Source organism: Vipera berus (genome assembly GCF_964194415.1).
Source record: "Vipera berus genome assembly, chromosome: 6".
In the NCBI taxonomy this organism is placed as follows: Eukaryota; Metazoa; Chordata; class Lepidosauria; order Squamata; family Viperidae; genus Vipera; species Vipera berus.
Window position 1 is genome coordinate 74,406,410 of NC_138208.1, and position 26,701 is coordinate 74,433,110.

At 42.0% G+C, this 26,701-nt stretch overlaps 2 protein-coding genes across 3 annotated transcripts in view; one reads left to right on the forward strand and one right to left on the reverse strand.

The window, feature by feature from the left end:
* Nucleotides 1-7,890: 7,890 nt before the first annotated feature.
* YARS2 (tyrosyl-tRNA synthetase 2) lies at nucleotides 7,891-14,051 on the forward strand (the record flags this gene model as incomplete). The annotated part of the gene is made up of 5 exons (XM_081330615.1): nucleotides 7,891-8,714; nucleotides 10,793-10,960; nucleotides 12,238-12,393; nucleotides 12,905-13,075; nucleotides 13,590-14,051. 5 exons carry the CDS (start codon nucleotides 7,891-7,893, stop codon nucleotides 13,759-13,761), a joined length of 1,491 nt encoding a protein of 496 aa, XP_081186741.1. The 3' UTR covers nucleotides 13,762-14,051.
* A 1,116-nt stretch (nucleotides 14,052-15,167) lies between these two features.
* DNM1L (dynamin 1 like) overlaps nucleotides 15,168-26,701 on the reverse strand; it is a 49,405-nt gene continuing 37,871 nt past the window's right edge. Inside the window, exons 15-19 of one of the 2 annotated variants that reach the window (XM_081331727.1) lie at nucleotides 26,495-26,572; nucleotides 22,178-22,345; nucleotides 21,541-21,650; nucleotides 20,070-20,229; nucleotides 15,168-17,481 (exon numbers count right to left, since the gene is read on the reverse strand). In XM_081331727.1, the coding sequence (XP_081187853.1) occupies nucleotides 17,425-17,481; nucleotides 20,070-20,229; nucleotides 21,541-21,650; nucleotides 22,178-22,345; nucleotides 26,495-26,572 (573 nt within the window). In that variant the 3' untranslated portion in view covers nucleotides 15,168-17,424. The remainder of the gene's footprint in view (nucleotides 17,482-20,069; nucleotides 20,230-21,540; nucleotides 21,651-22,177; nucleotides 22,346-26,494; nucleotides 26,573-26,701) is intronic. The other variant, XM_081331728.1, reaches the window with a different exon arrangement.

The window sequence follows — 26,701 nt, forward strand, 5'->3', positions numbered from 1 at the left end:
TTTTCTCCTAGGCACTAGGGTGGGAGGTTTAACTCTTGAAAGTCTCTTAATGATTTCTGCTGTGTGTTTTGTTGTTTGAAGTTGCACGGGTGGGTGTGATTTAGTTTAATGCTTTTGATTATTTGTTTTCAACTTTGCACATCACCCTGTACACCCTGTCAGTCACGCATCATTTGGGCAGCTGTATAACTTGATCTAAAGAATAAAAAATAATTACAAAATAGTGTCATATTTCCAGAATGCTTCTATAGGAATTAAAAACACTAAGTAGTCTGCATTATGTTCATCTTATAAAACCTACCAAGTACCCCAAATTAGATCTGAAAGGAGCTAATTGGTACTTTTCAAAGCAGAAAAAAATCTGAATGTAAGAGTGGAAACAGGCAATGTTTTGTCAGTAGACAAAAAATGTTTTGGCATACCTTTCAAACAAGGGTTTGAAACAGTCTAAAGAAGCATCTAATAAATTTAACAGTATTTTAAAGATTTGACATTTTGACCTCAAGATACTTGGAACAGAGATTAGCTCATTCCACAAGCCACCAGATCCATTCATGCACATTTTTTTTTAAAAAAAATCTTATTAAATAGAAACATAAATTGGGATGAAATGAAAAGACCATTTTACTTTTAAAAAATAGTTCAATAAACAACAGACAACTTGTCTATAAAAGAATAAACTTGTCTATTCATAACTTCAGAAATATACGTTTACAGTTTAACTTTAATGTTTTGACAAGTGAGGCTTAAAATACTTATGTTTCCAATAGAATTAATGTATTGACGTTGGTCTTTTTAAATGATTTTGCTCTTATCTTCTGTTAGACCATTGTGACAATGTTATGTCCCTGAAATCCTTAGGTCTCCCCCCCTTTTTTTAACATGTAGTCCTTAAACCTTCTTACTCCTGCAGTATACAGGTTTTAACCCAATATATAAAATCTGTTTTTTCAGTTTCCAGTATTTTCAGCAATGACCATTTTCAGACCTCTTGAAAATGGAAAATGACCCACTTTGAAAAATACCAATCAAAATCCAAAAACTTTGTCTTCTTCCCTTGTTCTTGGCATCTCACACTTTGGATATTTTAGAATTACTGAACTTTTTACATCATTATTTGGAATTAGATTTAAAACAACAGTTCCATAGAGCATGCAGTATTTTATTATGATTTGTCTTAAAAGCCTAGCTATTGCTACCAATGAATAGAGGGGCCAGGTTTGTGTAGTGATTAAGGCACCAAGCTAAAAACTAGGAGACCATGAATTCTAATTCTGCCTAAGGCACAAAACCAGTTGGGTGATCTTAAACCAGTTATTCTTTCTCAGGCCTAGGAAGGAGGCAATGGCAAACGATTTCTGAAACACTTTACCAAGAAAACTGCAAGCACTAATTCAGACAGTCTCCAGAAGTCAATACACATGCGTGCGCACGCACACACACACACACACACACACAAACCAATAGATGGTACATATCTTAAACTACCTGCAAAAGAAGATAAATGAAGGTTATACAATCCCATTCCTTGTTCAGATTCTAACTCTTTTTCTTTCACACAGCAAAACGGCATATCTTGGCTTGATCTTATCACAACCACTCTAAGAAAACAAACAAAAAACCCCCCACACTAAGACACAAGTTTTCTAGCAAAGAAATTCTAGATGTAACTTTTAGCAACAATTCTAAGTTTTAAAACTGCACTGGAGCATAAACTAGCTTTATTTGTATTGTATAGCCTTTGAGTATTATACTATGCTCGCTGTTTGTTCCACATTCTTCATGGAACAAATGGTTTTATTTATTTTCTTTACCTGTAGCCGCCCATTTCAGACAAGTAACTCTGGGCAGTGAACGATAATGAAGTTCTTAACAATGTGCTTCAACATTAGTAGAGTATAAAAGATATGTTGACTCATTTGCACTATGCTACTTATAACTTTTTTCAAAATCTCAACTACTTTATTCTCCAAAGCACCAGAAGGCAGGACAAGAAGCAACGGATGGAAACTAATCAAGGAGAGAAGCAACCTAGAATTAAGGAGAAACTTCCTAACAGTGAGGACAATTAACCAGTGGAACAACCTGCCTCCAGAAGTTCAGGGTGCTTCGTCACTAGAGGTTTTTAAGAAAAGACTGAACTAGAAGACCCCCAAGGTCCCTTCCAGTTCTATACTGATTGGAATACACACACACACACACACACACACACACACACAAACACATATATATAAATATATAAAATCTGTGATTAGGGTCCACTAAAACTATGCTGGCATAATTAGAGGCTAAGAGCAATGCTGCCATCTCCTGGAAAGAGATTTGGAGGCTGGAATGTCTCTAAATCAGTGCGGTTTTTCAAATTTGGCAATCCCCTTCATTGATTAGTACTGCCTTGTCGTGGCGAAGGGGCTTGTGTAATTCAATGAAGCTATGAGCTATACCATGCAGGGCCACCCAAGACGGACAGATCATAGCAGAGAGTTCTGACAAAACGTGATCCACTGGAGAAGGAAATGGCAACCCACTCCAGTATCTTTGGCATGAAAACCCCTTGGACAGTACCAAAAGGAAAAAGATGCTTGAAGATGAGCCCCTCAGGTCGGAAGGCATCCAATATGCTACTGGGGAAGAGCAGAGGGCTAGTACTAGTAGCACCAGAAAGAATGAAGCGACTGGGCCAAAGCCGAAAGGATGCTCAGCTGTGGATGTGTCTGGTGGTGAAAGGAAAGTCCAATGCTGTAAAGATTTTTTCTCCATAGGAACCTGGAATGTAAGATCCATGAATCAAGGCAAGCTGGACGTGGTCAAACAAGAGATGACAAGACTGAACATCGACATCTTAGGAATCAGCAAACTAAAATGGACAGGAATGGGTGAATTTAATTCAGATGACCACCAGGTATACTGCGGGCAAGAATCCCTCAGAAGAAATGGAGTAGCCTTCATAGTCAATAAAAGAGTAGGAAAAGCAATACTGGGATACAATCCCCAAAATGACAGAATGAACTCAGTTTGAATCCAAGGCAAACCATTCAATATCACAGTAGTCCAAATCTATGCCCCAACCACCGGTGCTGAAAAGGATGAAATTGACCGGTTCTATGAAGCCCTATAGCACCTTATACAACTAACATCAAAAAATGATGTCCTTATCATCATGGGGGATTGGAATGCTAAAGTAGGAAGCCAAAAGATAACCGGAATAACAGGCAGGTTTGGCCTTGGAGTACAAAATGAAGCAGGGCACAGGCTGATAGAATTTTGTCAAGAGAATACGATGGTGATAGCAAACACTCTTTTCCAACAACCCAAGAGATGGCTCTACACGTGGACATCACCACACGGTCAACACAGAAATCAGATTGACTATGTGCTCTGCAGTCAAAGATAGAGAAGCTCTATACTGTCAGTAAAAACAAGACCAGGAGCTGACTGTGGCTCAGACCATGAGCTTCTTGTTGCAAAATTTAGGCTTAAACTGAAGAAATTAGAGAAAAGCACTAGGCCACTCAGGTATGAACTAAATCATATCCCTGACGAATATACAGTAGAGGTGACAAATAGATTTAAGGAATTAGATCTGATAGACAGAGTGCCTGAAGAACTATGGATGGTGGTTCACAACATTGTACAAGAAGTAGCAACTAAAACCATCCCAAAGAAAAAGAAATGCAAGAAAGCAAAATGGCTGTGTGAGGAAGCTCTGCAAATAGCTGAGGACAGGAGGGAAGCGAAAAGCAAGGGAGAAAAAGAAAGATACACCCAATTGAATGTAGAATTCCAGAGAATAGCTAGAAGAGGTAAGAATGCCTTCTTAAATGAATAGTGCAAATAAATAGAAGAAAACAATAGAATAGGAAGGACTAGAGACCTCTTCAAGAAAATTGGAGAGATGAAGGGAACATTTCATGCAAAAATGGGCATGATAAAGGACCAAAATGGCAGAGACATAACAGAGGCAGAAGAGATTAAGAAGAGGTGGCAAAAGTACACAGAAGAACTATACAAGAATGAGCCTAACGTCCCTGATAACCACGATGAGGTGGTCACTGACCTTGAGCCAGACATCCTAGAATGTGAAATGAAATGAGCCTTAGGAAAGCTGAGCAACAAGAAAGCTAGTGGAGGTGACAGTATTCCAGCTGAGCTATTCAAAATCTTAAAAGACGATGCAGTAAAAGTGCTACACTCAATTTGCCAACAAATTTGGAAAACTCAACAGTGGCCACAGGATTGGAAAAGATCAGTTTACATTCCAATTCCAAAGAAAGGCAGTGCCAAAGAATGTTCAAACTATCGCACCATTGCACTCATTTCTCATGCTAGTAAAGTTATGCTTAAAATCCTACAAGCTAGACTCCAGCAGTATGTGGATCGAGAACTACCAGAATACAGGCAGGATTTCGAAGAGGCAGAGGAACTAGAGATCAAATTGCCAACATATGCTGGATCATGGAGAGTTAGGGAGTTCCAGAAAAACATCTTCTTCTGCTTCATTGATTATGCTAAAGCCTCTGATTGTGTGGATCACAACAAATTGTGGCAAGTTCTTAAAGAGATGGGAGTACCAGACCATCTTATTTGTCTCTTGAGAAACCTATATGCAGATCAAAAAGCAACAGTGAGAACTGGACACGGAACCACTGATTGGTTCAAAATTGGGAAAGAAGTCTGGCAAGGCTGCAGTCACCCTGCCTGTTTAACTTATATGCAGAGCACATCACGAGAAAGGCAGGGCTAGATGAATCAAAAGTTGGAATTAAGATTGCCGGGAGAAATATCAACAACCTAAGATATGCAGATGATACCACTCTAATGGCAGAAAGTGAAGAGGAACTAAAGAGCCTCTTGCTGCAAGTGAAGAAGGAGAGTGCAAAAGTTGGGTTGAAACTTAACATTAAGAAAACCAAGATCATGGCATCCTGCCCTCTCAATTCCTGGCAAATAGATGGGGAAGAAATGGAGGTAGTGACAGATTTTATTTTCCTGGGCTCCAAGATCACCGCAGACGGGGACTGCAGCCAAGAAATTAAAAGACGTTTGCTCCTGGGGAGGAAAGCCATGGCAAATCTAGCACACTAAAGCAAGTCTAGGAAAGCCATGGCAAATTTATCACACTAAAAAGCAGAGACATCACCCTGCCAACAAAAGTGTGTATAGTCAAGGCTATGGTCTTCCCAGTTACAATGTATGGCTATGAAAGTTGGACCATAAGGAAGGCTGAGCACCAAAGAATTGAAGCCTTTGAACTATGGTGCTGGAGAAGACTCCTGCGAGTCCCTTGGACTGCAAGGCGATCAAACCGGCCAGTCCTAGAGGACATCAACCCTGACTGCTCTTTAGAAGGCCAGATTCTGAAGTTGAAACTCAAATATTTTGGCCACCTAATGAGAAGGAAGGACTCACTGGAGAACAACCTAATGCTGAGAAAGATTGAGGGCAAGAGAAGAAGGGGACGACAGAGAATGAGGTGGCTGGATGGAGTCACTGAAGCAGTAGGCGTGAGCCTAAATGGACTCTAGAAGATGGTAGAGGACAGGAAGGCCTGGAGGAACATTGTCCATGGGGTCGCGATGGGTCGGACAAGACATCACAACTAACAACAACAAAACTATGCTGGCATAATCAGAGGCTAAGTGCAATGCTGCCATCTCCTGGAAAGAGATTTGGAGGCTGGAATGTCTCTAGATCAGTGCGGTTTTTCATATTTGGCAACTTAGTGCTTTGCTATACTGAGTTGCACTTGTATATCAGCTTAAGATTTAAATAAATTGTTCAAGCTGGGATGAAGCTTGCTCTGAGTCTTCATGGTGAAACAGTCAGGTGGTAGGCCCCAGAAGTATGCCTTCTTTGCCCTTTGCAACCCTGAGAAACAGATGGCCCCAACTGTATTGACCTTCAGAAGGCTGTGAACACCTGAGTCTTCCATAGGCATTAGTGCTAGGATGTCAATCATAATTGCTCTGGCATGGGTATATGTGGTCAATAACTGCTGGATTCTTGGCTTGGTTTCTTGTTTTTTTTATTGTTGCTGCCTTTATTATTTTTATGAATAACTCAAAACATATCCAACACACCTTCTTCCTATTTTCCTCACAAGAACCCTATGAGGGGAGTTGGGCTGAGAATTACTGGCCCAAAGTCACCCAGCTGGCTTTCATGGGTATGGTGGGACTAGAATTCACAGACTCCTAGCCTGATGTCTTAACTACTAGACCAAACTGGCTTTTAATAATTCTGATTTAATAATTAATTTTAATTAAATGCTACACTTTTTTTAGTATACTACTGTTTCCTTGGATGGGAAGCATACAAATTGGATTGTTAAATACATAAACATGGAAAGGTAAAAGAGTGTAAATTTGGAGGTGAGGATAAACAACCCTAAACAGGCTAGAGACCATGAGTTCTAGTCTTGCCTTAACCATGAAAATCAACTGGGTCACCTTGGCCAGTCACTCTTTCTCGGCCCAACTCACCTCAGAGGGTTGTTGTTGTGAGGACAATAAGAGGAGGAAGTGTGTCGGGTATGTTCATCACCTTGAGTTATTATTTGTAAAAATAATAAAGGCGGGATGCAAATAAATAAAGTAAAAAAAAACTTGCAATCTTCCCTGCTGGCTTCCCCATTAACTTTGCTTGAGGCAGAGAAGATTGCAAATGGTGATCGCATGTCTGTGGGATGGTGCAACCTGAACCGTGATCATATGATCATGTGAATGGTGTGACAGCTGGAACGTCTAAGTAACAAAAAGGAACTGTCTGATTGTATGAGCTATCAGCCAGTGGAATGGGTTGTCATATGGAGTGGTGAGTACCTCACTAGAGGTCTTCAATCCAAGATCGGATGAATCAGAAATGCGGTAATGGATAGAATAAATAGAGGGTTGAACTAGATATCTATGCTATCCAACTCTTGATTCTGTGGTATTAATCTGACCGTTTCAAAAAATGGTGATAGAAAACTGCATGACCCTTTCTTTAAGATCAAAGAAATGTACAAGATCCTCACATAGTTCAAATAGTCATTCTTCATTCTTAACAGGATTCCATCCCTCCCTGCTGGGACTGAAGTACCCATGTTTACTCTGGGGATCCATAGTGGAATTTTCTACATCCTTTTAAAAATGAATGTAGACACTAATTAAGAGAGGAAAAGCTAGAGGGTAAGTCCCTTACGTGCATGTGTTCTCTTTTACGCTTGGGCGTGAGTCAGGCTTCTTTCCATCTTTATTCTTCAAAAGAAGCAAGAGCCCATCTCTCGTGCTTCTGCTGAGTTATCCTCGTTATTGTCTGTATTGATACCTAAATATTCTGGAAGAGAACGTGACATTCCACATGGCAGCAATTTGTTGATTGGTCGAATTATAGTTAACATAAAGAAACAGCTCTTTCTGTAGGTTGTAACCAGCTTTGGATGCAGAGGCATCGAAGTGCAGTTATCCCAAGCTGGCTTAATACTTTCTCTTTGGAATTTCATCAGACAGGAGGTGAAGTAGGCTGTAGTCCATTCTGTAATGCACGCCTCAATTTTAAAGCCACTGCTTTGGGGGACGATACTCACACCTTCAAGCCAGGAAACGTGGGAACCTGGGAATCTCACGGAAGCATCCCAGGGTCCGGCACGCTCCAACCCCGATGATTCTGGAGCAGGGGTCTTCAAACTTGGCCCTTTTATGACTTGTGGACTTCAACTCCCAGAATTCCTCAGCCAGCATGCTGGCTGAGGAATTCTGGGAGTTGAAGTCCACAAGTCATAAAAGGGCCAAGTTTGAAGACGCCTGTATCTGGAGCAACGATCTTTCAAAGAGGGAATGGGACGCTTTGGCCCCGCCCCAATCCCGACATGCCTCGCGCTCAGCGCGCAGTGGCCTTTCCGTAGGCAAGATGGCGGCGCCCACGCTCCGGGTTGGATGCCTATGGCTTTTTTCGGCTCGGAGAGGAGCGGCGCTGTCCCGGCTCCTGGTTTCGCAGGCGCGGCGGCAGCGTCATGACCAGCAGCCAGACGCTCGGCCGGCGCCGGGTTCGCCTGTGGCGAAGGGGCTCTTAAGCACCCAGTACCAGCGCGGTCTGTTCCAGGAGGTGTTCCCGCCTCAGCCCGCCGAGGAGCAGCTCCTCGACCTCCTCCAGCCGGGCCGCCCGCCCGTTACGGCCTACTGCGGCTTCGACCCCACGGCCGACTCGTTGCACGTCGGGCACCTATTGACGGTCCTGGGCTTGCTGCATTTCCAGCGCGCCGGCCATAACGTCATCGCCCTGGTGGGCGGAGCTACGGCGCAGCTGGGCGATCCCAGCGGCCGCACCAAAGCGCGCGAGCCGCTGACGGCGGAGCAGGTGCGGCAGCGCGCGGCGGGCGTCCTGGAGGGGCTGCAGCGGCTCTTCCAGAACCACCGGGAGCTCTTCTGGGCCGAGGATGGCGACCGCCTGGGCAGCGTCCATTTCCTGGACAACGCCAGCTGGCTGGAGCGCGAGTCGGTCATGGGCTTCCTGGGCGGGATCGGGGGTCACCTGCGGATGGGCACGTTGCTCAGCCGGCAGAGCTGCAAGGCCCGCTTGAGCAGCAGCGAAGGCCTGGGCCTAGCCGAGTTTCTGTACCCGGCGCTGCAAGCTTACGACTTCCTGCATTTGTACCGTCACTACGGCTGCCTCGTTCAGCTGGGTGGAGCGGACCAGCTGGGCAATATCATGTCTGGATACGACCTCGTCTCTAAGTAAGACAGTTGGAGTTGGAAGAGATTTCAGGGAGCCCAGCAAGTCTTAATGTTGCAAAGGAGTGTGGGTGGGTGCATTAGCCTGTCATTGTGTACTTGCATGCGGTACAAGTATGCGGTACAAGTACAAGTAAGGGACGCGGTGGCTCAGTGGGTTAGGACGCTGAGCTTGTCGATCAGAAGGTCGGCAGTTTGGCGGGTCGAATCCCAAGTGCCGCGTAGCAGAGTGAGCGCCTGTTACTCGTCCCAGCTTCTGCCAACCTAGCAGTTCAAAAGCACGTAAAAATGCAAGTAGGAAAATAGGGACCACTACGGTGGGAAGGTAACAGTGTTCCGTGCGCCTTTGGCGTCTAGTCATGACCACATGACCACGGACAAGCGCTGGCTCTTCGGCTTTGAAACGGAGATGAGCACCGGCTCCTAGAGTCGGAAACGACTAGCATGCATGTGCGAGGGAACCTTTACCTTTACCTTTACAAGTATGTAAGTCACAGATTTTGTGTGATGTCACAGTTTTTGTCATTTGTCTCTCTTGGTCTTCCTCTTATGGGTTCCATGGGAGGTAAGCTTTAATTTTACAGTGTCTTGTGGGGAAATGCCTGCTTTAACTAAACCAAAGTGTTTGGAGATAGATGCAACAAAGTACATTTTATTATCATGCACAACTACGCTGATTTCTTGGCCACAAGAAAGCAAAAGAACTCCAAACTAGCCAAAGTTGTTTTTTTTAATCCCATTTATATCCCGCCCTTCTCCGAAGACTCACGGTGGCTTACAATCTAAAGCACAAATCAATGTGCTTAGCAATAGCCTTCATTCTATGTATATGCCTGCTTATTAGGGCTTTCGCCCCCCCCCCCCCCAGCGGCATTATTACAAAGTCAGCTTAGTTGCCCCCAACAATCTGGGTCCTCATTTTACCTACCTCGGAAGGATGGAAGGCTGAGTCAACCGTGAGCCTGGTGGGACTCGAACCTGCACTAATTGCAGGCAGCTGGTGTTACTTAAGGAGGCATTAGCCCACTGCTCCACCAAGTTATGGGTTATATACTTCCAGAACTGGCCCATGGTAAGAAAGCAATGTAAATCATATTATCACTTTTATAGCTGGAATGTAACATCTGATAATACTATAGAATGCCCTTGCTGGAGTCTCCACCCAGAGCCTCTATGACAGGGGTGTCAAACTCACAACATCATGTGACGTGTTGTGACATATCACAACTTTTTCTTCATTGCCAGCAATGGGCTGGGTGCGGTTTTGGCATAACGCATCAGGCCCGCAGGTCGGCAGTTTGACATCCCTGTTCTATGAAGACTCCAAGCCTCTTCTACTAATACTACGGCCTTTTAACATAAATATTGTCGTACTCATGTAGTATCTCCTTTCACACTAGAAAAAGGGGCACAGTTTGATTTCTGTCTCCTTCCCTTTTTGGGTCTTTGGGCTTTTTCAGATTTGCTCTGTCTAATAATACATTTCAGAATCATAAGGAAACGACTGAATATTATTTACCTCCCAGTCTCTTCGGGAGGGAGCTGAGGAGAGCATTAGTGGACTTTATTAGTGGTAGGTTTTCTAGTGTCTTTCAAAATTTTGGATATACATTCCTTCCACAACCTAATATGCATCCAATGTCCTGGAGTATATAGCTACTGTCATTCCCCAGCCAGTATACACAGGTGATTCAAAATAAAGGAAGTTGTACTATAGTTTGATATGTCAAGATGATGTTAGGTTGAGGGACATTGCTATAAAACATAAATATATTTGGTTTGTAAATGGTTGGGCTTTTAAAAATCTGTGCTGACCATTTAATATGACCTAAGAACTTTAGAGCCAATTTGGTCTAGTGGTTAAAGGCACTGTCTAGGAGCAGGGAAACCTGAGTTTTAATCAGGCCTTGGGCATAGAAGTCAGAAGTTGAAGCAGTCACTCTCAGACCTAGGAAGAAGGAAACAGCAAACTAATATTATGCATGAATTTGTCCATGTCGGGTCCAGTGTCAGTTGCGATCAATCAGATAGTATATCAAACTCTGTTGACAAATAACATTTTCATTTTTTCTCTCTCTAAGAGTAACTGACAACGAAGTATATGGAATAACTGTACCTCTTATTACAAGTACTGCTGGAGATAAGCTGGGAAAATCTGCTGGGAATGCAGTTTGGCTTAACAGAAATAGGACTTCTCCGTTTGAACTGTATCAGTTCTTTATCAGACAGCCAGATGCCACTGTAGAAAGGCAAGTCTATTTCTACACGAGGAGTTATTTTCCTGCTAAAAACAAAAGGACTTGTTTGCTAGAATAAAAACAAAAGGACTTGTTTGCTAGAATGATGATTTATAGGATGCTGGACTGTCAGTGCGGGAGACCAGAATTCAAAGCTTTTTAACTACAAAGCTCACTTTCTTTCAGTCTAGCACATATAGGTACCCAGATGCTTTCTAATAGTTTCTGTTTACATTTCCAATAATGTTGGTGTATAAAGGGCAGAAGATTGCATTTGTTTTAACTTATTTCACAGGATTGTTGTGACAATCAAGTTGGAGTGAGAACAGAAGTACTCATCTTGAATGTCTTAGAAGTTAGATAGAATGGTATATGTGATAGTTAAAAAATGATGCTTAGAGCACTCCTCACAATTGGTTTATGCCATCTCAAACTTCAGGAAGTAGCACTTTTGACACCCAAAGAGCCTTGTTCTGTTCTAACTGATCAACTGGATACTCTGACAAACTTTAAAATTAAATAAAATACTTAAGACTTAAAACACATCCTCAATTTTATGGGTTGATGAATAGCAAAGAAGGCTCCACTACTTGCTGTATAAATTACAATAGAACAGGGGTGTCAAACTCAATTTCATTGAGGGCCGCATCAGCATTGCGGTTGCCCTCAGGGGGCTGGGTAGGCGTGGCCAGGGTGGGTGTGGCCTACTGGGTGGGCGTGGCTAGAGTGCGTATGGCCTACTGGGTGGGTGTGGCCAGCTCTACATCGTTTGCATCAAGGGTGCCTATGGGGGCTTGGGCAGGAGTGGGACAGATCTGAGGGTCTCTGGCAGAAGGAGGGTCTCTGGGCCAAGGCAGTGGGGGCCGTTCCCTCTCTATTTCCAGGATGGCTTTGCGGGCCACATGAAACCACTTCGAGGGCCGGATCCGGCCCCCGGGCCTTGTGTTTGACATGTCTGCAATAGAAGTAATACATTCCTGATTTTCAAAAAAAATATCCCCTAATTTTCAGAGCTCCTGGTACACTTCTGAATGTTTCTGCATTTACTGTGGTTGGTTTGTCATATTATTTTAGCTCTATCTGATCAGAAATGATTATTGCTAGTGTCCGATTTTATTTTCAATATTTTTAGAAAAGGAAACAGTGTATTTGTCTCACTTTTAGTTTATATATACTGTATATATATATATATGTATGTATGTATGTATGTATGTATGTATGTATGTATGTATGTATGTAAATCTATATTATGTAATACTAAAACAAAATAATGCTACCCTCTCTTTAAGGTATTTGAAGCTTTTTACTTTCCTTTCTGGTGCGGAAATTGATCATATCATGCAAGTGCATGCTAAAGACCCTGAGAAGCGGGGACCTCACAAGCGGCTTGCTGCTGAAGTAACTAAGCTTGTTCATGGCAGGAAAGGTCTGGAATCTGCCAAGAGGTAAAGACAAATTGAATTTGTTAAATCTCATTTGTTGGACAAAAATCCTGTGAATGGATAAATAAGCAAGGACTGTAGCTTTACAGATAGCAAACAAGAACGCAATTAAATTATGGATTTCCCATCCATCCAAAGTTGGAAACATTTAAATTTTAAAAGGAAAATCTAACATAAGGAGACTTTCTCATCATTTATTTCATGAATGGTGCAGAGCAATGTTGAGGTACACAATTGGTGCAGAAGAACTTTGGAACTGAAGCCTTTCCAGTCTCCTAAACCTACTCTATCCCCAAAATGAAAATAGCTTCTCCTACTGGGAGCAGCAGAGGTTTATTTTGATTTTTAAAGTGAGGGAGAAGACATGAAGCAGTCATTATTACTGGTTTATTGCCAGCAGGATGATTGTAAATGCCAGAGCACTTTGAAGTATACAAATGCTCTGCCTAAATTGAGAAAGACTGATATAGCAAATAATGATGTTCATATTTTGATAGCTATTTTTTATTACCAGATGTACAAAGGCCTTTTATTATAGTGATGTAGATGCATTAGAAAGTATGTCTGATGAAGAGCTACAGGAACTCTTTAGAGAAGCACCTTACATAGAAATGCTACTTGAACCTGGAACAACAGTAATTGATTTGTGTCGGAAAGCTAATGCAATTGCAGATGGACCAAAGGGGTAAGTTGACACATGTTTTTGTCTCTGCTTTCTATATGATATGCTATAAATTGCCTTACATAGAAGTTATTGTCTATGAGTCCTAATGTACAGGTAGCTCTCAGGTTATGATGGCAATTGGACTTGGGATTGCTGTTGCTTAAGTGAAGCAATGGTAAAGCACATCACATGACTACATTGCTGAACAATGGCAGTCCTGGTTGCTGTCACAACTCTATAGGGGTCATTAAGTGGGAAACACGGTGAGTCCCAGATAGAGTGAAGGGGTGTCACAGATAGGTGGGAGAGGTCAGGTAGATCCTGGGAGTTTGGGGATCCTGGGAGGCTGGCAGAGGTGATGGTCATGTGTGGGCAGGAGATACTTGCAATTCTATCAAAATACAGGGTCTCTTGTTTTTTCCAAGTTTTAAAAATAACAGTCTGCCCTACTTAACATTTCTGATAAACGCCGATTGCTTCTAAACTCTCTGAGACTTATTAGCAGTAAATCCAACTCTGTAATTTCTTCTTCCAGATACCGTGACATAACAGTTGGTGCAGTTTCTATAAACCATATTACAGAAACAAATCCTGAAGCTGTGCTTATTCTTGGACAACATATTCTCAGTAATGGTTTATCGCTACTGAAGATTGGAAAGAGGAACTATTATATTATAAAATGGCTTCAGTTGTCACATGAAGAGTGACAACATTAAGGTTTGTAATACGTTAGGGAAGGTCACCTTTCTTCAAAGATATCAGAAAGGCATGACCTAGAGAAGTACGCATCAGATGTTAACAAGGACAATGGAGTAATGTGTAGTTTTTCCCTCACTAAGTGAGGCTTGCTTACCTACAGAATCATTTGGAAAATGGATGGTGTTTTACTTCATCGTTCAGTAATGAAATACATGTAATAGTTTCGGTTATAATGGAATTTAAATGTATAAATCATTGTGGAAATGTTCTCTGCAATAAGGAGATTAAACTGAATTTACAAAGATTTACTAGTTGCATTATTATTTGAATTACAAACTAGATAAAATTGGCCTATTCTAAACACTATAATTTTGCTCAGTATTTTCTATGATAAAGTTGTTTAATATCATTCTGTGGGATGGTTGGACAGTGTGGACAACACTTTCTGGAGAAATGCAGCTAAGTTGCTATTATTGAAACATAGTAATTTCAGCTTCAAAACAAATATTGGGATAGGTGAGAAATGTTCATTTTATTATGACTGAGCTTTGAAGTCTTATCTAACTGAAAAGCCACTATTTTTAAACTATCAAAAACATCAGGCACTGTATACTTTCCATATAAGATAGTACAGATATTTTGTATTGTCTTTACTGCTTCCCCAGCTTGCTTTTCTTTAAAGCTTAGTTTTTTTCTGAACTTATTTATTATCAAATTGTTATTTACTAACAGCAGTGCTGGGCTGTATCCCTAGTTGTATTTATATAATTGGAATCAGATCTGTAGTTTAATCTGACATGCCCAGTCTGTTATAGTGGGGAGTTAATCATATGCTGGCAATTAAATATTTCTTTGGATGGCCTTACTATCCACAAGAACCAGAATTGCTAATGTCCACAAAAGCTAAAGGCCATATCTTGCAAGTACATTTGATATATTGCTTCATATTTACTAGGGTAGAGGTTTGAAAATTATAAAAATTGGGACTAGTAATAAGCATTGTGTAAAACATGTATTGGGAATGGAACATTTTGGGGAAACCCAAGGACATTCCATCTTCTTTATCTTCCCTGACAGAGAACAAGCTTATTTGGAACATCAGAAACAGTTCCTGCTCCAAAAGAGCTACTTCTCAAAATTTGGCAGTCCATCACTAGAAAGATGGATCAGTGTAGTCTGAAGAAAGACATCATATGCCAGGTCTTCCCAAAACAGTTGTGTTGGCCCGTCTCTAGGTAGTCATGTCATTCCACTTGGATTGATTCAGAGCTGTTGTTAGTACTTAGAATTTCCTGTATCTATGTAACTTAGAACAACTTACTTCACTCAAAGACAAACTTGGGAATTAAATATTGCATGAAATATGAGCTTTGCCTTCAAAATTACATTTCACATTACTTTTAGAGCAAGACGGACTTTTATCAAAGACGGATGAACATGTTTAGTTTGATCCATGTTCTTGTTTACTTTTGAAGATGCAATGGAAACTTCACCATCCACATCTCGGTCACAGATCAATGCAAAAATTATCAGGAACAAGCAACATTACCTATGCGATGGAAAATCTTTAAATCCAGTTGGATGTTCCCACTTAATAGCAATAGCACTTATATGCCGTTTTCATATGCTTCGCAGCCCTCTCTTAAGTGAATTAGTGTCGGCATATTGCCCCCAACAATCTGGCTCCACATTTTGCCAACTTCGGAAGGATGGAAGGCTGAGTCAACCTTGAGCCAGTGAGACTTGAACTGCTGGCAGTCGGCAGTCTGCAGAATTAGCCTACAATGCTGCATTCTAACCATTGCACCACCACAGCTCTTAAAAGGTAGGATCCCGTCAGAAATTAATATAAACAAAGAAAAACGAATCCCAAAGGTGCTTTCCCCCCCAACTTTTTGGAGGCAACTGGACTTACTTTTAGAGTTCTTGAGGCCATTTGCTCCAAAGAATGCAAATGACCAGCTGTCTGCAAGGATTATAAATCCTTCCATTTCCTACTATTCAGTCACAGCTGAAAAAGCTTCTTGGATGAGAAGCAAAACATCTTCAAAGAAAAACAAGAAAGTCCAGTTGCCTCCAAAAAGAAAAGAAAAAAAAACACCTTTGGGATAAACCATGACCTGGATGACTGAGAATCCCCATGGACAAGAGAAACATATTTCTTCCATAGTTCCTCTAAAACTGAATAATTTCCCCAGGGGTTAATTTGGGCAAATCCTTGGGGTAATGGAATAATGTGTAATTGGTTGTTTGTGAGTTGAGGATACTGCTTTTAAGACACTTGTGTAAAACAACAATCTGGGTTTGGTGTGCTGGTGTGTGTTTATGGGGTAATGACTGGGAAAAGAGATAATACAATACTATTATACTTCTAACTCATATATGAATGCAATTCACTGAACTCTGCAAGAATCTTGGCATAGCCGTTATTAAATTCAAGACCATCTAGTTCCATAGATTTTGCAAAGGCCGCAAATGAGATTCAAACACAATTTTATTTTTCGTATGATTACATGTGGGTGTGAATTTCTGTAATAAATCACAGATACATTTAAGAGCAGTAAGTGCAACTATGTTTCAGTGTAAAATAAGGTCAGAATTCATACTTTCAAACTTAACCGAATATTAAAAATTTCTGGTCTCAAATGATTTAGGTCAACTTCTTTTCAGCCTGTTACGTTGACGTTATCAGGCAAAATTTGGTTTTCCATAAGAACTCATGGAAGCAAGCATTGCGCCTAATGTGTGCTGCTCAAAGGAAGCTAGAAATAGTCATTTCAAACACGACAGTTAATGTTTCCTTTAAAAAGGAAAAAAAACCTATCTGTGTACTTTAAAATAAAATATTCAGGGATCAGTATGCCATTGTTGCTTTTGCTAGTCATAGACAAGTCAAACAAATTGGCTGTATCACTGGTGGTTTTTTTTAAACAGGCAGAACTTAGTAATACATTCTGGTGATCCAAGTTGATCTGATGGACAGCTGCCTTTACTTCAGTGTTCTTTCAAAGATTATTAAGAGAGACATGATCTTTTCATACTATTTCTTATTTTTTTAAAGCCTGGTATTTTAGGGAACGGTCCCAGGTTTTTGGTCCCATCCAGAGGAAACTAGTGAATGGAAATTTCTTGCCAATTCTACCGTTTCTCAGCTAACATATTCCATATTTATATAACAAAGAGAAAAGTTCAGTAATACCAGAAGTTTAAACCATCTTTGAGTTTACATATCAAATAGCTAAAAGGCAATATTTCTCTTGTATGGTTTGTCTGCTTGAGATCAAGGGCATGCAATTAAATTCATAATTAAATATTGTAGAGTCCTTCTTTCACGGATAAAAACTTATATTGCAAAAGCAGCTGAAAAAGCTACATCACAATACTAAACTGCTCATCTTATTCACAGGCAACAAATTTAACCAAACCAGGCCCTGGGATTTTAACCTAGGTTTTTCCTCAATTTTAACTTAATTCAGTCCCACATAAAACAAGGTTATTCTTTGTATCAGGAAACAGCCGTGAGTAATGATGATTAAATATTACTTGCTTTGCAAAGTACAGGATGCTTTTCTGTCCATAGACAACTGAACCAAAGCAGACTTTACATGCTGCGATACACATGGAGTTTCATTAGTATATAACACCTAGCCCTTTTCAAGTCTCTTGTTTCTTCACCAAAGATGTGTTTCTCTAATCTCTGCAATAATTTGACTGGCTCTTTGCAGGGCCTGAAAAAAAGAAAGAAATCATATACCAATTAGGGCAAAGGACATCAACCCAGAAGTGCTTCTTTTCAGGCAATATACAGCTCTTAAATGTAAAGGTAAAGGTTCCCCCGCACATGCGTGCTAGTCGTTTCCGACTCTAGGGCCCGGTGCTCATCTCCGTTTCAAAGCCGAAGAGCCAGTGCTTGTCCGAGGACGTCTCCGTGGTCATGTGGCCGGCATGACTAGACGCCAAAGGCGCATGGAACGCTGTTACCTTCCCACTGCAGTGGTCCCTATTTTTCTACTTGCATTTTTACGTGCTTTCGAACTGCTAGGTTGGCAGAAGCTGGGACGAGTAACAGGCGCTCACTCTGTTACGCGGCACTTGGGATTTGACCTGCCAAATTGCCAACCTTCTGATCGACAAGCTCAGCATCCTAACCCACTGAGCCACCGCATCCCTACAGCTCTTAGGACACCCTTAATCATTCTGCTCAATAATAGTACTGCAATTTTGTAGGGAAAGGAATATATTAAACATTGTAAAATCAAGGGGGAAAAATCGTGGCTCAGATTTTTCGTGTGATGTTATTGTATCTTCACTGACTTCTCTAGAAAGAAAGATACTGAACATGCAGAAGGAGGGAGACGGAGATGCTGGCCCCTCAAAATTTGCTCACTATTTTATATAGACTTTGCCCTCTGTTATGGATTCAAATGCTCAGTTGGGTTATTTAGGTTACTTTAAAGAAGCTAATGCTAGGGGAGAGTGAATGTAATCAAAACTTAAATTATTTGATCTCCATGAGCATCGTGGTCCATTTGCATGCATTTATAGTAATTACTCCTCTATTACTGTTCTAGCAACTCAGTTATATCATGCTTACTTGAAAGTAAAAGTAAATAACAGAAATAGAAATTACAAGAGCTAGGGAAGTACATACTTCCTGCATGGCAGGACATTTATAGGAAAAACAGGATTTAAATAAGGATGTTCAGCTTTTAAAATGTGGGAGGTTATTTATGCTACAGGGGCAATGCGGTGACTCAGCGGTTAAGATGCGGAGCTTGACAGCTGGAAAGCCGGCAGCCCAAGTTTGAGACCCAAGCGCCCATACGATGGGGTGAACGCCCGTCCTTGCCCCACTTAGCAGTTCAAAAACATGGAAATGCGAGTACCAGCTGTTGTGATTCAGGGTCAGCCTGTGGGTTCGGCAGTTGGGTCGGATGACTCGGATGACTCAGATGAGGGGGAGGAGGGGGGTGTTGAAGAAGAACTTGCTGATGATGGCTTGGAGGCTCCGCAGAGCCCTCAGCCAGGCCCCTCTTACTTGGTGGAGACCCAGCTGCGTGAGCTCGACAGTGTGGATGAAGATGACCCACAGCTGGCCCTGTTCAAGGACGCCCGACGCAGGAGGCAGTCAAGTAGGAGCAAGCAGAGAAAGGCTGTGGGACTTCTCGGAAGGAGGCAAAGAGAGGCCACGCCCTGAACTCTTATAAAGGGAGTGTTTGGGGGAGGGCTGGTTTGCTGAAAGCAACCGCTCCGATAGAGGATCAAAGCTCCGGTATCTTGTTTCATGTTTTGTTGTTTGTTTAATAAATTTGGCAGACGTTTTCCAGCCTCTGCCGTTTGTACAGGAGTTGCCTTTCTGCAAGGCCGGTAGCAGGCTGGTACAGAACACCAGCACTCTGTGATGTCATGCTGGCCACAGGACCACGGGAATGTCTTCGGACAGCGCTGGCTCAATGGCCTTGAAACAGAGATGAGCGCTGCCCCCTATCATCAGCAACTACTAACAGAATAAAATCCACAAGGATTCCTTTTACCGTTACCTTATGTTTTAGGGCTAGGATTCTGCAAGAGGTTGTGATTGAAATAAAAAACTTCATTTTTTGACCTTCACACGCCAAGCACTGCTAGCTATAGATATATAAGTAGTTCTCAACTACAATTGTAATGTTGGTCTTAAGCAATGATGGTTGTAAAGTGGATCGTGTGACAATCCACAATTTTATGGCTTTTGTGGTGGTCGTTATACAAACCCATTCATATAAATTGAATAAATAAATAAATAACAGGCTGGGGTTTTTTGTGTTTGTTTTTTTTTTTGCCAGAAACTGGAAGTAAATTCCAAAAATGTCATAAAGTACGGTCGTCTGAAACTGCAAACGGCGGAAAATATGGGGTGGTTTTTAAGCACCCCAAATGTAGTCATCTGACTAGGGGGGGGGGGCAGGGAGCAGATGTTGGAACTCTGAATCCAGGTCATAAATAGCTTTTTTGGGGACCCATCGTAACTTCTAACAGTTGTAGGTCAAGGACTTCCTTTAATAACTTTCATGGAGAGGTTCCCTTAGACCTGAAAATTATTCCAACGGTTCCTCCAGGGTAAAAAGGTCGAGAAAGGCTAATCTAGGCACTGGGCCAGAAAACAGATTTTTACATTACAAAACTACTTTGCCCCTTTTCTGAATTATCACTGAATTTACTGTCCTAAAAAAAATGTTTCTCTGCTCACCCTTGTATCTAGAATTTACGTAGAACAAAACCAAATGTATACAGATTTATAATGCTTCAGATTTAAACCTTCAGCAAAAGGTCTGTGTACCTGTAACATGTCAGCTGCCTCCTTCCTGCGCTGAGCCATGTCTTCTGATTCAGTTAAAAGATCATCCAGCAGTAAAGCTTTGTACAGCTGTCCAACTAGCTCACTCTGAAGAGTATCTTTCACATGGTTCACCAAAAAATGCATCACTGCTTTTGGTACACTGAAAGCAAACAGCAACAGTTCAAGCATACTGCTGCACCTTTCTGAAAATAAACTGCTTTAAGCTTAGAAAATAAAGGGAAATCTCTCTTTAAACGGTTACATGTGTCTCTGCGGTCCTAGAAGTGAACAATCAAAACACAAGAAAAGTCAAGAGATGTAGCCTGTAGTTTAACAATTGCAGCTCTGTGGTCACATGATCAAAATTCAGGTACTTGGCAATCTGCCGACAATTACGACCTCAGGGTTTGCTTCAACTCCCCCCACCTGCCCATCTGTCTCCATCTTTGCCCTTTTGGCTGCCCTGCGGTCCACCACCTGTCGCTCCCAACTGACCTTCACCATGATGAGGTGTTCGAAAATCAGGTCAGTAGCTATCTTGCCAGGCACACCTCATCAGCAAGGGAAGGAGGAAGATGGTGAAGGTCAGCTGGGGACAGCAAGAGCAACGGAGCACAAAGTGGCCAAAAGAACCGGGGGGGGGGGGGGAGAGATAGGCAAGGGGCGGGGAGTTGAAGCAGAGGCAAGCATGGCACTGTAGAAGCATGAGGTTCTCCCCTAACGACGGTGGATTCCTTGCCTCACTCCTCCAACTGGGTCTACCAGTTTATCTTTTATCTTTTTCAAAACCAAAAAAATTGTTAGGAATTGGGCAGCAATCCAGATCTGAAAGGCAAAATATGATTGGAGCTTCTGCTGGCATGCATATCCTAGCAGACAGGAACTTTTTAAAGCAAGCACATATTTTTCTGCAATCCTGTAAAAGCTGCAGAAGATAACTGTGCGAGCCAGAAGAAAACTGCAATTGCTTTAAGATTCTATTTTGATGTATTCATTCAATGTACCTGGCCACCAAATCACATTGTGCCCTTTAAATATGGGCTTGTGCCCAGCACTAGAAACTGACATGCTGCTGAGTGAAGCGCCAACCTCCAACAGGGCAATGCTTCTGAGCCTCAACACTAGCTCCATGAACATTTTTACAAACTTAAAACTGGCAGGAGGCTGCAGATGAGTGCTTGTTTTAAATGCACAGGAAATAAGTGAAAGAGTGGCTGGGGTGTAAGTGATCTCAAACACTTTCCCTCTGCCCCCACCCCCAGATTGGTTTACTCTTGCTTTAGAATCATTATTTGCTTAAATTCTCAGTTAGCATAAGGAACTAAAATGGAAGCGAATTGAAGGACTGCATTCAAATCAACCTAGCTGTGTCTAGGTCTGCAGAAAGACTGCCATCAAAACATTCCTGTGATCATGGATGCAAGTTGCAACTATCACAATGCGAGCTTCTTGGGGTTTTAATATGGCTTACCTGTCTTGAATGTTCTTCCTGACAATTAGGAAATAGGATTTGATGAGACGTTCTATCACTTCACAATCTCTTTGTTCCCGGGCTGAAAGCTTGCGTGAAACAGGAACAGGCTAGGAATGTAGCAAAAGAAGAAAAATCACAAATAACACAAATACATTAACTGTAATAGGTATAATAAGCAACACTGGTAAATGCTGACCTGATTTTTTTTAATAGGACACTGCTATTATTATTATTATTCTGCCAACCTAGCAGTTCGAAAGCACGTAAAAATGCAAGTAGAAAAATAGGGACCACTACGGTCGGAAGGTAACAGCGTTCCGTGCGCCTCTGGCGTCTAGTCATGCTGGCCACATGACCACGGAGATGTCCTCGGACAAGCGCTGGCTCTTTGGCTTTGAAACGGAGATGAGCACCGGCCCCTAGAGTTGGAAACAACTAGCACGCATGTGCAGGGGAACCTTTACCTTATTATTATTATTGGTTCATAAAATTGTCAAATCAGAAAGAGTCCAGCTTAATCTCAGAAATAGTTCAAATGATGAGTTCTCTTCATTGTAATAGAATACTTGAGATCAATAACTTCATCCTCTACCAAATTTTAGCTTTGCTTAGTCAGGCTCGTGTAGGAACTTACCACATCTAGCAAGTTTACAGCATGGCCTCTTTGAGGGCTGGCAGGTAAAACTGTTACTGGTTTGGATTTTTCCTCTGCTAACGTATCTTCTGTCCTAGATGTTTTCAGCATTCCTCTCCAATTGCCAGTTCCAGATTCTGAAATTCCTTCTCCGGAAGCAAGAGATGCCTAATTTGAAGAAAGATATAATATGCAAACTCAACCCCTTATTTGTGAGACAAATGCTTACCTGAACATTTCCTCCAATTTTGTTCAGTCAATTTATTCAATTTTCTTACTCCATCACTAAGAATTGTAAGGCTTTCACTCTTCCCACTACCCCTTTTATTTTATCCTTTTAACTCTCTTGACAGGTTGATGTGACGGAGGTGTGTCACATTCAGAAAAGTATTCGGACCCCCTTCACTTTTGTTATGCTGCAGCCTGATTTTACGGTTGTTGAAATTCATTTTTTTTCTCATTAATCTACACTCAGTACCCCATAATAACAAAGTGAAAACAGAATTTTAGAAATGTCTGTAAATTTATTAAAAAGAAAAAAACCTGAAATATCACGTTGGCATAAGTATTCAGACCCTTCACTCAGTACTTTATTGAGGCACCTTGAGTCTTTTTTTGGGGGGTATGACCCAACAAGCATTGCACACCTGGATTAGGGGATTTTCTGCCATTCTTCCTTGCAAATCCTCTCAAGCTCAGTCAGGTTGGATGGCAACCATCGGTGGACAGCCATTGTCAGTCCCTTCAGATATGTTCAATAGGGTTCAACTCAGGGCTCTGGCTAGGCTACTCTAGGACATTCACAGAGTTGTTCCTAAGCTACTCCTGATGTTGTCTTGGCTGTGTGCTTAGGATCGTTGTCATGTTGGAAAGTGAACCTTCAGTCCAGTCTTAGGTCCTTAGCACTGTTGTGGAATAGGTCGTCATTGAGGATATCCCTGGACTTTGCTCCATTCACCTGTCCCTCAACCATGACCAGTCTCCCAGTCCCTGCTGCTGAAAAACATCTTCTAACTGTGAAGATCTGACCTGGAAAGTTGGGCTAGAAAGGCCCAACAGAGGCTTCACTTTCTCAGGGTCTTGCGGAAGAACAGGGTAGAACAATGGCTAATGCCCTCTTTTACCAGTCCACTATAGAGAGCATCCTCTCATACTGCATTGTGGTTTGGTATACTGGTCTGACAGCCGTGGATAGGAAAGCATTACAGAGGGTGGTGAGTACAGCACAAGACATTGTGGGCTGTCCCCTGACACCACTGGATGACATTGTCAGGGCTCATTGCCTTGGAAGAGTGAGGAAAATTCTCAGGGATGACTCACACCCTGGACGGTATCTCTTTACTCTCCTATAGGAGTATAGCCAGCTGCACCAACAGGCTGAAAAACAGCTTCAATCCATGGGCTGTTAGGCTTTTGAATGAGAAATAACTTTTGTGAACTTTTGTGAATTTTATGCAGAATTGACTTGGGAGGCCAGTGTGTGTAGTTGGTTCACATGACACGACTTCGCAGCTAACAACAACAACAACAAGTAAGATGGAGGGTTTGTTGTCACTGTGTGTTGGGGGGTGGGCGCACAAAGGGAGGTTCAGCTAATCTCAATGTACACATAGTTGTACTTTGACAATAAAGATTCATTTCAATTTCATTTCATTTCAACACACCCACAGCATGATGCTGCCAGCAACATGCTTCCCTGTTGGGATGATATTGGGCGGGTGATGAGCAGTGACTGGTTTCCTCCAGACATAACATATAGATTTGAGGCCAAACAATTCAATCTTGGTTTCACCAGACCAGAGAATCTTGTTCCTCACAGTCTGAGAGTGCTTCAAGTGCTTTTTTGCAAATTCCAAGCAGGCTTTCATGTGTTTTGCACTGAAGAGAGGCTTCTGTCCAGCCACTCTGCCCTAAAGCCCAGATCGGTGGAGGGCTGCAGTGATGGTTGTCAATTTGGAACTCTGTCCCATCTCCACACAGGATCTCTGGAGCTCAGTCAGAGTTACCATCGGTTTCTTGGTCACCTCTTTTACTAAGGTCTTTCTCCCCCTATTGCTCAGATTGACCGGGAAGAGTCCTGGTTGTGCCAAACTTCTTCCATTTGAGAATTCTGGAGGCCACTGGGCTCTTAGGAACCTTCAGCGCAGCAGAAATTTTATTGTAGCCTTCCCAAGATCTGTGCCTTGCAATAATCCTGTCTCTGAGCTCTGCAGGCAGTTCCTTTGACCTCATGGCTTTTGCTCTGCTGCAGTATGCATTGTCAGCTGTGAGGCCTTCTACAGAAAGTTGTGTGTCTTTCTAAATCATGTCCAATCAATTTAGTTTACCACAGGTAGTCTCCAATCAAGGTGTAGAAACATTTCAGCAATAATCAAGAAAAAGGGAGGCACCTAAGCTAAATTTCAAGTGTTGTTGCAAAGGGTCTGAATACTTATGCCAATGCGATAGTTCATTTTTTTCTTTTGAATAAATTTACAGACAATTCTAAAATTCTGTTTTCGCTTTGTCATTATGGGGTACTGAGTGTAGATTAATGAGAAAAAAGTAAATTTCAACAACTATAGAAGCAGGCTGCAGCGTAACAAAATTGACCAAAGTGAAGGAGGTCTGAATACTTTCTGAATGTGTTGTATTTTATAGGATTTATATGGCTTCTTATCTCAAATAATCATTCTAGGCAGCTCACAACTTCCCTTTAAAACATAGCTAAAAGCAAAGTACACCCCCGAAGTCGGACCAAACAACCTCCTAGCTGAAGTCCCATCCTAGGCCAATGTTTTGGGGAAGTCTTTATGGTCCCCTGGAAGGCAATGGTATAGTATCACCAAACAACACACAAGAGGTAAAGGCTCAGACTGATTCTTGCAAATGTACAATTAGCTTTTAGTCCAACCAACACTCCCAAACATGCAGATCTATAAACCTGTAAGTGGAAACTACAATTTTCAAAGCCCGTAGAATTTCTTTTAATTTCAGCAGCAACAATTTACCGTCAGGCTGAGTGAAAATGCATGAAAAAATTGTCTAAATCTTAAAATAAGCTTAACACAATTTCTCCAGAATAATTACCCAAAAAGTCTCATTTCCACTAATTCTGTATCACCATTTAAAGCTATATTATCTCCGATAGAAAGTATCATTCAATTTGAACATGCAGGTACACAGATTTACACATACACAATTAACTTGACTTTAAGTGCAAGGTATATATTTTTAGCAATCATACGATTTAATTCTTAAAACTTGTCATTTTTAAATAAGAATTATTCCAGAGGGTCAGCTTCTAATGACAACAAGAATCAAAATTAACTCTCTTTCCCAATATCAAATGTAACTGGACTTATGACTGGTTTTCACACTTACGACCATTGCAGCATCCCCATGATGACATGATCAAAATCTAAGCAGCTGGCAACAGGCATGTGTTTATAACAGTTACACTGTCCCAGGGCCATGTGACCACTGTGTATGATCGTCCCAGCCAGCTTCCAATGAGCAAAAGTCAATGGGGAAAACCAGACTTACTTAATGACCACGATTCACTTAATGACTGCAGTAATTCGCTTAACAAATGAGGTAAAAAGGTCATAAAATGGGTTAAAACTGCATAGCTTACGAATGGATATTTTGGACTCGATTATTGTCATAAGGACTACCTGTATGGTCACGATAACCTCACCCTGAGGTAAACACTGTCACGGCCCCTTCGGAGCCCGGTTCAGAAAAGGAGGAGGAATTGGAACTGGGATCATCTGACGGGGATGGCACGTCTCCCTGGGAATGTTTGGAGAGGCCAGCGGCTGAGGACGATGCTGTCCCAGGCTCCTCAGCATTGGGGGAGGTGGTTGACCAGACGGAGAGCTGCCTGCCCTTACAGACACAGTGGAGGATCGGCTGCTGACAGGCCATGGTGCTGAGAGGAAGCAGATCCCCTCTGATGTGGAACAGCTGCCTACTCCACTCGATCCAAGGGCAAGGAGAGCGGAGCATAGGCAAGCTCCGAGAAGGGTTGCAAGGCTACTCAGGAGAAGGTTGCCCCACTGCTCCTCACAAGGAACACTTGAAGTGGACTGACTTAAAGAGAAGCCTTGGGGAGTTAGGAACCTTTGCCAGGAACAATTGGCTTACATTCCCCTGGCTTTGACTCGTGCCTTTTGCCTTGCCTTGAGGACTGTTTTTCACCTTTTGCTTTGCCTAGCCTTGAGGACTATGAATTCTGAAAAATCACATTAGCCGTTTCTGAGAATCATGCTCAACTGACCAAGGTTCAGCACAAAATAACTAAGCATGCAGTGCTTAGAAGAAAGAGAGACAGACCTTGCCATCAACCTCAGCAGAACCAGCAGCAGAAGTCTCCTGGGAAGATGGTGCCATAACACCAGGAGGCTTAATGGACTAAAAAAAAGGCAAGAAGGGCAGAGAAGGATATCAGTACTGCTTGACAATACCTTGTGTGTTAAGTTTAATCAGTCTCTTTTACCCCCTTACTTGCTTTATCTCGGAAATAGAGGGAGACTAAACAGC